The sequence below is a fragment of the Rhodnius prolixus genome, unplaced genomic scaffold (assembly GCF_049639745.1).
Source record: "Rhodnius prolixus isolate KJV_2025 unplaced genomic scaffold, Rpr scaffold_8, whole genome shotgun sequence".
In the NCBI taxonomy this organism is placed as follows: Eukaryota; Metazoa; Arthropoda; class Insecta; order Hemiptera; family Reduviidae; genus Rhodnius; species Rhodnius prolixus.
The window spans coordinates 12,720,355-12,731,587 of NW_027411593.1; the positions used below are offsets into that span (position 1 = coordinate 12,720,355).

At 34.8% G+C, this 11,233-nt stretch overlaps 1 protein-coding gene across 1 annotated transcript in view; it reads right to left on the reverse strand.

The window, feature by feature from the left end:
* LOC141451520 (zwei Ig domain protein zig-8-like) overlaps positions 1–7,170 on the reverse strand; it is an 82,643-nt gene extending 75,473 nt beyond the window's left edge. The window contains exons 1-2 of the mRNA XM_074122957.1: positions 7,052–7,170; positions 5,419–5,689 (exon numbers count right to left, since the gene is read on the reverse strand). Coding sequence (XP_073979058.1) covers positions 5,419–5,689; positions 7,052–7,170 — 390 coding nt within the window. The remainder of the gene's footprint in view (positions 1–5,418; positions 5,690–7,051) is intronic.
* Between the last annotated feature and the right edge of the window lie 4,063 nt (positions 7,171–11,233).

Here is an 11,233-nt window from a genome sequence, read left to right on the forward strand (position 1 = left end):
TACGTTCTAAAATGAACAGATACGGTCTTACAGCTGTTCCTATTATTAATGCTCCACTAATTGTTGCAATATTAATACCCTTGTGCAACAGATTATTAATGCACATAACATTAATTAAATTCATGCTCGCATGCATATATGTATTTGTAGTGGAGAGCAAGCTATCTAGTTTAAACTATATAAACCGAAAAGGAGCAAAATTGGAAGCTGAAATTTAGAAAATTGAGAAAAATCTGTAACTGAATCAAGCGGGCGTTTCATAGAAGGAAACTTTCATTTCTAATCTTAAGATTTTAGATACATGAATTATGTAGTTTAAAATGGAGATTTTAATAAATTTATTTCTTTTAAAAAAATGTATAATTACAATTATTTCTTTTGTAATTACAAGTTTTTTTTATTACAATTGATTTATTAGGTATGTATAATTTTCTTTTTTAGAAGAATTTCAAGTAGAAGGTAATTTAAAAGTAATTCTGTTGTCCAGTCAAATGAAGAAAACCAAGTAATGTCCTACTTCGGATAGATTCGTTTCAGTAAAAAAAATTGACGCTGATAATGGCGAGGGTATCCGATCAATATGAAGTTTGACTCTTTTATAAGATATTCGTTTTTTTTTTAATAACAAGACTTTGATTTTCAAACAATGTAAGAGCGCTAAAAACGTGTCCTCTGTTTTGAAAAAGATCTACGAAATTTCCTCTCTTCGTACGAGCAATTGATGAATTCAAATTCCCCAATTTCGGGAAGAATGAATTTCATATTCATTAAATAAACAAGGTATTTAAATTAAATATTAAGATATATAAATGTTAAATGATGCGAAACGTTAGCGAAAAGTATGTGAATATGGTTAGTATTTAAAATGAAAATTCGTAATATTTTAATGCGGTTTCGCTGTTGGTTGACGGCAAATACTGGAAGTAAAAAAGAGCGTGCAAGTGAGAGAGAGAGAGATAACGAATCGTTATGAGCAATGGGCATCTGGGATTTTGTTATTCACTGGCGTCTGGCTTTACCGCATGGAGCTAATGAGGGCTCAACGAACCACCATGCCCTGCGCCGGACCGTCCTGTGGGTCGGCCACGTACCATGCAGACTATTTCCATACAGCACGCCCGGCACATGCAAATACATTTAGCTTTTCTCAACGCTTAAAAAAAAAAACTCTCTTAGAACTGGGTAAAAAAAAAATGAAATGAAAAACAAATTTTCTGAAAGTAGTGAAAATAAATGATTGAAAAATCTGCAAAAATTATTACAGAAATTCAAAGCTATTTAGCAAAGATAATTTCTAGCTGATCGTAACTGCGTAAAGATTTTTATAAATTATATATTTCCATACTTAAGCTATAGCCACCCCGTAGGGGGAGGTGGATTAGCCACTTCTTCAGGGTACTTGGCGTCCCTGTGGGCATCCCAAATCCCAGCCTAACAACATGAACTAATAAATATACTGTTACACCCTAATACAGTTAGTTGCACAGTACACATAGGGCATAGTCATCTGTACAAGGCGGGGGCTTATTAGCTCGGAACCGTTGTGCAGATTGTTTCAGGATGAGGAGGAAACGGCCTCTCACTTGCTGTTCGATTGTGCTATGTACCTAAAGGATTATGAACCTTTAGGTTGGAAGCATAGTGGAGCGGCAAGCAAAGCGGCGATGATAGCTGCTTCAGATCAAAGAGAGCGACGAGCAGCGAGCAAAGAGTCGTATGCACATAGTGACGAGTTTAGTCGCGTTCTCCTCGATGAGACATGATGGAGGAATTATTTCTATAAGAAAATTCTTCCTTGAAAATTTGGTATTTACAGCAGATTAGTAGTAGGAGCTGCAGTTCACATGATATAAACAGGATTAAACATGAACATGGTGAATTCCATCACTTGTACCAACAACTTCGGGAGCATCCTGGCAAGTATCATGCGTATTTTCGTATGTCTATTCCAACATTTGATTACATACTAACCAGTGTTGAAGGCATGTTAATCAAGAATAGGACTAATTTCAATGTTAACCCCATTAATCCAACACAAATCGGTTGTGATGTAGAACATCCTTTTGATCCCACAGAGGTTTCTTTAAAAAAACTACTCCAATAAATATCCATTTTAACCTTGAAAATTGAGCGCGATGAGAGCGAAGAAATCAAACATGTCACAACGCGTTGCTCTACTCTCTCTTGGTAGCGTTTCTCTATCTTCGCTTTGCTCTCCACTGTGCGCGGTCCCATATGTTAACTTGTGTTTGCTTAAAGCCGCTTTGCTCGCCGCTCCACTATTTTTCCAGCCTTATCTAACCTAAGCTACAGCCACAACAGCTACGTGCATCAACAGATATTAAAACTGTTGTTAGCCTTTCACGTTGTTGATTAAAAGATGCTGTTAAAACCCTGAATTAGCTAATCATTTAGTAAGAAAATCAGCAGAATGATAAATCGTTAAAAGTAAATCTAAGAAATTTTATAAATGTACTTCAAGACTGACATAAAGAGCGGTAAGAAATGATACCAAAAAAGGACTGCAACACCAAATTCAACAGCAGCTGAGAGAGGTAGCCGATTTTTTTGTATCATAGAAAAAGAAATATTTGGGGAAGGACATATATCCTAGCAACAAGATAAGTACCCGACAAGTTCCGGAGTTTCGTCCCGTTGAACCACCCTTTTCTACACTTTTAAATACCGTCGAAAATTGGCGAACTTTACCTAATTTCCAACCAACTGAAAGACTAATGTTAATCCGTCTGGAGGTACAACTTGCCGCACAGCAAAGTATATCGAAACAGTTGAAACCAGCTCTAACAAGACAAATCTTCTTGAATCCACATTGACATTGAATCAACAAGGGATGCCCTGTCTACACCGATAACTATGTCTGCACTCGCATGAGAATTCTAAGAATTTAATAAAGAAATAAATAAAAACGGTTTAGAAAGCTAGGTCTTTCCATTGATGACAACAGGTGCTTGTGGCGTGGCTTATGTAGGGATGTTATTAAACAAGATTCTCCGGAATGACAGAGTGACCGGATTGAAACATCTTAGAGTTGTTATTTCCAATAAAGATGGTTCCAGAAAGCAAAGGAACAGTCAGAAATAAATGTTTTTGGACTACTTGGGGTTTCCATATGCTGTGGTGCTGAGAAGCAAAATAGTTGACGCTTGTGAAACATGGGTTGTGTGAAGATAAAATGCTTCTGGTAGAAAGGAGGAACCATTGTGATGGAAGTTTAGGCTTAGGCTGTGAGCTTTGGGTTTTGTTCTTGGATCTACGTATAGTTGATCCGGGTTCCAAGTAAGATGTTCTTTATCCATGAGGAGAAAGGCACAATAAGTCTCTTGTAGCTGCGGTGCCGTAGGGCATAGGTCCCGTCCTTTTTCTAATCTACCCATGTGGAGAGAGGTAGCTCATCGAGGTGGAAAGGATTTTGAGAAGGTGAAGTATAGAATGCTGCAGGAAGTGGGGTAACAGGAAACCAGAGGGAAAAATATGGTTGAATTGGAGCTAACAGTTGTTAAAAATAGTTAAAAAAAAACACTGCAACTTACTGTGATTAAAAATAATACCTATAGAAATATATGCGTAGTCTATTTCACTTACTGGACATCGACCTATTTCGGACATTTGTCCATCAACCCCTAACGTAGTCTGCAAAAAGGAGTGCTGAAGGGAGGAAATTCATCTAATGTTTGCCTCATAAAAAGGCATAAAGCATGATTAGCGAGGTCTGGGCTCAAGATATGCGGCCAGTTTCCTCAGTCCCTCAAGCAGAAGCTAAACAGTTGGGGTGGGTATATCTCAAGTTAAGCTTAAGCTACTAAATCTCAAGTTCAAGAGCAACAAGTTCCACTTGTGGTAGTGGCATTCCAATAGAACAGACATCCACAGTCTTGGCCTCTGAATCGGTGAATGATTTACTCACCGATGAAACGTGATGTTCAAAACGTCCTCCTAAGACACACATTGACCAAACTTAGCCATCCTAGACAACAGAAAACTGAACTCTAAAAATTAGCAACCTCTACGTGACAGTTCCGCAGGTATGCGCAAGAAAGGTGTAACTAGCTAATAAATCCACCAATCAACTTGAACTTAAATCTGGAACATACAGCGATTCATACTTTTTTTTTTTAGTTGTTCTGGTTGCCTTTTAATATGAGGCAGAACCAAATTGAAATTCAACTCAATCGATAAACTTTTTCTTAAATAGAGTAAAAATAAAAAGTTATACATCAGATATTATTAATCATAAAATAACCTTTTATTGGTATTCTTGTTTTTATTTATTTTATTTTTTTACCACTTTTAAAGTCAGGCTGGTGAATCTTTAGTACCAGTAATAAATATTTATGTGTTTGGGGCACCCGTATAAAGCAACGAATCGTAAAATATTCTTTACTAAAACTGGAGGCTACAGTTGCTAGGTTATTTCATTACATTTATTTATTTATTTATTTTCTAGGAGCAATCACACAAATAGTTGACAGGAATGGTCAACCATTATGTCATAATTTTGAGGTATTAAATAGTTTATTGAAAAACAATCACGAAACGTTGTCCTCACAAATATTTTCTGTGAATTGTGTATTCTTATACACACTTAACACAACTCTTTATTTGCTTAATTTTTTCCGACGTTTCAAAGATCATGAAATGGCAATCTTCTCAAAAAGTTACAAAATTTAGTAATAAATCTGAAGATAGGAAGGAGTCAGTTGCCAGTTTCCTTGCAGAGGACTAGATAAGATTTAAACAGAACTTTAAACTTAAGACAAAGCTAGGAACCTATTTGCTGCGGGTATAGGGCTGTGAAAAAATCTGCCTTAAAGGGAATTTGATGCTCGCTGGCACAATATTAGCCACAATCGAGCGAAAGGGCTTTAGTATTCTCGCCAAAATTAACAGCTGATCAGCGTAGCCTGAGCTGAAAAGCTGAGTGTTGCTACGAAATTAATAAAGTAAAATAAATAAATAAATATTTGTTACAGCCAGTTAGAAAACGGAAAGTACGTTATATTTAAATGCCCTTTAATAAATGCCAACTACAAATGTTCTTCCATTTAAAGCTAATGTTACAACAACGTAGCAAATGCACATTAATTTAGTCTGTGCAACTTTTCCTAACATTTGCACCACAACAACAAACAGGAAAACGACTCAAAGTTCCTAAGTTTGGCTTTAAATGAATACAAAAGTTAAAGTTTCAAATATCTTTGTGGTACTAGTTAAAATGATATCTGACTGGAAACTAGTGGTATGTCTGGAGACTTACAGAAGTACAATTAACTGTATAATATATATTGTATTATAATAAAAGAATATAAATCTTGTTTTAAAAACTTATCAGTTAGAATAAAATGATAGAATAAATTATTTTCAAAATTTTATAGACGTGAGTAGTAAGCAACAACTTACCGCTCTGTCACCAAGATTTCTGACCCGGCAGTGTAAATAAGCACTTTGCCCGACAGTGGTAGTCACTTCCCTCTTAGTAGAATTGTCGAAATACGGTTGTGTGAACGTCTGATCCCAGTAGCTGTGCGATGTTGGGCTTTCTTGGAACGTTCCACCTGTAATAATAATGGAGATTAGTGTTGCCAGTAGGTTCGTGACTAGATAATAGTTGCTAAATGTTTTATAAAGCAGAACATCATGTTGTTTGGAGTAAAATCTATTAGAAATATAGTTTTATAAATAAGTTATTGTTCGCAAAAGATGAGTACCAAGAAGAAATGGAGCTAGGAAACCTTTTTGGCAGACGCATGAGAGTTTTGTAAGTAGATGGACCGAGTAAATCGAAGAGAACCAGTGGTCGGCCAAGAACCAGGCGCACTCGGAACCTGTGAAGAAGTTCTTCTGTGGAGATCTTCCATCCGGGAATTCGGGCAATCGGAAGATGTATTTGGTTTAAGGTTTAACCAAAGACAGAAGCTGCCATCAAAGCGCTGAACTTTATTGTTCTCGGCTCAAAGATGCTTCTGGAAATGCATCGGCAAACATTGCTGACTTAAGGAATGAAGTGCTTTACAGAAATTCGCTTTGGTCCAGGCTTTATGGACTGAGGTAGGGAAAGTTATTTCTGGACAATTATAACTTGAAGCAAGCCTTAGCCTGAGCATAGGTAAATTTCGTAAAACGAACGGTTTCCTCACTGACCACTGTCGGCACATAGAGTACCTGGGTCTAGAACTTAGTATTTATTTTAAAGATGTATTTATTCAGTTTTAGTTAGCGATAAGAGTGAGGGAAAATCCATCTGGATGAAGATACTAGTCTAAAAAAAATAATAAAAATGATGCTTCCAGAAAGGCAGTCCGCGAAAAGAAAAAAAGTCCTCGATCAGAGAATTCTTAATTGAGGAAGACTGATTGTACCAAGTAAAAAGTATTTTTACTTCTCGAAGATGTTTCACTTAAGAACTCCGCGAGCTTCTAATATCTGAAGCATAACATTTCTTGCTTAAATAAAAGAAGAGGTTCTTTATATTTTACATCAATTTTTTTTTGTTTTCTGAATTATTCACGAATAAAAAGAATCAGAATCTACCTTTTTATATTCTACAAGATTTTCGTTGCTAATAAAATATGCAAACATGTTTTTCCTCCTCCGTATTTCTAAATAACAAATACCAGTTCATTACCAGAAAAAATGTATGCACACTTACGTTTTTAGAATAACATAAGATGAATAATGTAGAGTTTAAATCTTTTCTACAGTTTTTACCCTTGTTTATTAGCTACCTTCTTATTGGGTTTAAACTAATTACGTTATTGCACGGATATCATTTAAAATAACAAAGTCGTGTTTTCAGAGGAAAATAAAAAAAACATAGAACGATAAAAGAACTGGGAACAATGTCAGAAACAAATTTTATTATCAAAGAGCAAGAAAAGAGCTATTTAATCGATGAAAATTAATTGAATCGGAGAAGAGACAATGTAGGACTGAAAATGTTGGAAAAAGGAATTAAAGAAACCGTCTTACTTACAAGACAGCAGACAAAATTGATGTTTAGATGATAATGAGCAAAAACATTGAAACCATTTACTTCTTTAAAGCCAAATCCGTAGCAACTAAAAGATCTATGGAGCTTTCTTTATCTACGGGTGTTCGTAGAATAATTAGAATTTTAGGAGGATCAGATATCATTTCTACAGCTCGTAGCATTTTCTGGTTATTCTCTCTTGAGATGCTAGAGGATAGTTACTTAAGAGCAAGGGAAACATCCTGAGTGAAGACAATCTTATCTACAGAATGATGATCCCTTAATTAAACTACAAGATTCTTCAGGATGGTGGTTGCTGGCCTGTTCCTGAAGAAGTAAATGGCTGAACATGAAAGAAATAGAGCAAACTTTAAGGCAAACTACAAGGCTTTTCATGGTTGTTTGGTTATACTTTGGGTTAACCTTAAAGCTTGATTTCTTTACTTTCTTTGGTTGTGACTGTGTATATTGATGTACATTGAGGTGCACCTACCATACCAAAATTGGCAATAGCTTCTCTTTGGTGAATCGATCAGTAACCAAAAAAGATGATTGGTATTCTACAATAAAAATACTGATAGATAACAGATTAACATTCTCCCTGGACTATCAAAAAGCTATTTATGTAAATATATATTTAAGTTCACTTAGGTCTGTGGTACCAAACTTGGCTTCAACCAAACGCTCAAATCTCCAAAGAATTCCAGACTTTGCTGTCTAAAATTCTTCGCCCCTTTTTAGGCCTCCAATCGCACCATTCACACGGGACTAAATATGATTTTCATCTTAAGCTAATTGCCTAAACTTAGAATCTCATCCTTATCTTATCTATTAATAGCAATAACACTTCTAGACATCTTAAAATATAATAGCTTTATAATCATCTCTCTGAAGACGAGCGTCAATAGATAGTGAAATGTTGTTAGGTAACTTCTTCATTCCGAATGTGATGTGGGCATTATATATTTTCCTTTTAGCGCAATACTAATGTGCAGAACACAAATAAATAAACAATAAAAAAAATTAAAAAAGTATTGTTAGATCCGCAATGGTGGATAATATAATTGAATTCATCCGCAATAACTGCCTAGTCTAAGGGTCCGTTCACAACGGAGCTGTGAGCATACGAGATGATAGCAGATGATAGCAGAGATGATAGGAGTGATGCATCAGCGCTTAAAGAAAAACATAATACATTCGAATGTGAGCGTGCACAGCGAAGCTGCAACTAGTGACTCATACGCGCTGCTATAAACGAGCATAGATGATAGAATTAAAATTTTCATTTTTCTGCTAGCTGAACTCCTGTATCGGAGCTTCAAATTTGACTGCTGTTCAAAATACCTCTGTTTTTCAAGACATTTGGTGAAAACCGGCATTATTTTTTGTTATTATTTTATTATTTACTTTTAAACAATATTTTGTTTTTTAAATCGTGCTTACATTTATTTTTATGTGTATTTGTTTTTTCTCAATAAAACCATTACTTACCTAAGAGTAATCAGTAGTTTTTCTTCTATTGTTACAGGATTTCCATGGCAATTTTTCCAAAGTTTTCTTAATTTTGACCTTATTTTTTCTAAAATATGGTCGAATGTGGGTGGACCCTTCCTCACATATTCAAAAAAAACGATCCGAATAATTTCTAAGTTCCTTATACACTCGTAAATGGTGAAATTCACCCAAAGTACTTCGTTTTTATTTATGGGATGTACATGTTATTTTCTAAAGCGTTTTTTCTTTAAAATATACCATTTTGTTGCTTCTTCACTACTCGACATGTTGCATTTATCACAGCTCCGTTGTGCACACTAATCAGCGATTATATTTTACTCTATCAGTTATCATCTCTGCTGTCATCTATACTCACAGTTCCGTTGTGAACGTACCCTAAGAGTATTGGACCTGCTGCTTTAACTGCCATCGCTAGGAAGGTCGTCGTTCTGGTCGATTATGTCAGTTATGTCGGCCATGTTATGTGGATATTACGGTAAAATGCGGACGACTGTTTAATTGAGTCAGCAAATGTAATGTCTGATAAAACTTTTGTAAATGAAAGTTAAAATCTTTACACCAGACAAATGAAACATTCTGGTGTAGAAAACCCGAAACAAGTTGGAATTTAAGGTAACAAACGCGCTTAGATGGATAAAATTAAGAAATTTTGAAGTTAATTTATAGCAAAAGGAATGCAAAAGCATAATTGAAAATTATTACTAGTGGATAAACAATAATTTAATGTTTAGACATAACTGAAGATGCAGCTCCGTAGTGTTAGACTATGAAGGCACCAGGTGTAATCGCCTGACAGGTAACAGACTGACAGATAATATAAATAGTCAAGTAGCATCTTGTTATACCGCATATGAAGTTGAGATACATCAAATTTCCATAAGACTGCACAAGTACCAAATAATTGCTCCAGCTAAATTAATATTAGCTAGCGAAATGTAATTAAATTTCATTCATTTAATAATAGAACAGAGAGAGAGAGATGCCACTTCATAACTCGACAAGCTGGAAATGTTTGCACCCATCCAGACAATAGTGAAATCGCAACTAGACTAGAGAAAATATATGTTTGAAATATTTGCACAAATAATTGTTTGTGCTTGTAAAAATAATTTATTTACAACAATGAGCATTGCAAAATACCATGGAAGTTGGATCAACAAAAGGTTCTCTCTCCTCTTTGCGTAGATTGCAATGAAGAGGAGGCTTTCAAACATATAATAATGATATGTCCACGTTATGTGGTAGAAAGGAAACGAATGTTTGACGACGTATACAGGTATTTAGATGCACCATTTCGCTACGAAGACATAATATTCTCCACTAACATCTATGTGCTTAAATCTATGCAGAGAGAGCAATGAAATATGAATGTATTTAAAAATTAAAGCTTATTAGAATGAATAGAAGAAAATGATTACAGAAGGATTACTTGATTTTAATTTCGGTTAAGCTATAAGGATGGCAGGAATATAGAGTACTGATCCGTCCATTAGTTGTAAGGTTTATGTAAATAGTTGTATATAGTAGAGGGATGAATATGTGAAGCGAATGTATTTATAAGTAAGAATGGGGAGTGAGTGATATTCTAGTGATAAGCACCTAGACGATGCTGGCTTTATGGCGAAAGCCAATGCCAAAAAAAAGGCAAAAAAAAAAGATTTGAGGAAGTTAGGGATGAGAGCCGAAGAATCATTGTGGAGGCCCAAGTCCTTTCAGGACCTCAGCAGCGCTAATGAGAAGAAGAAGAAGAAGATTTAAAAACATATTGCTAAAGATGACTTCTAAAATAAATGATTACCATATTATCTAAATTTAATGTAAATACCTAAATAAGAATTAAGTAAAAGTACTTTTGAAAAGCTGGGAAATATTAATCTAATTTGTTGGTACTATTTTCAACTGCGCGAGAAAAGTTACAAGTTGTTTTGAATCTACCCGCGGACTAAGTTTTAACTTTTGTATAACTTGCTACCTTTCAACAAATGATTTATTCTACTTTTCTGGTGACACATTAAAATGCATAAACTTTGCTCACCATACAGTGACACCCAAAATAAGCGACGCTTCCATATTTCTTAAAACAACTTTATCCCAACAATATTATGAATATAAATCTTTAAACGCATAATTTTCTTAAATAAATATTAATGTTTTCTTCTTTATTTCGATTTACCTTTTATTATTATTATTATTGTTATTGTTTAATACTGTAGGTGCGAAATTTAGAGCTAGTAGAATTATTTAGTTTATCTAAAAACACGTGGCTGGATCCTTACAGCAGAATAACATCTGAGATTTCTTTCTGCACAGCATCTCTGCCATTCTGTGATCATCCATCTTCACAGATTGAATTCTCATATTTTTTTTTTTTACACCCAGAAATATGGCTTCCTTTTATAAAAGCTTCAATCAAGATGTAACCACATTCTTTGATGGAAAATGTTCTGTGATTTTGTTAAGTTGTCAAGAGATAGTAAACTTTTTTTTGGTTAAATATTACTGGTAAATAACAGAATAGAAGATTCAATCAAGTAGTAGATCAGAAAGTAGAATCAAATAGTTGGTACTAAAATACTTTATTTTACTAAATACTTAGTAAGTGAAAACGTTCACTGAAATGAAATTTTCTTTGGAAACCCAAACATCCCCTTCGCCCAGAAGTGCTCTTATTCAGATTTCCCAGGGAAAATGTTTCAAATAATAAGTAGGGAACTACCAATGAGCAATAAG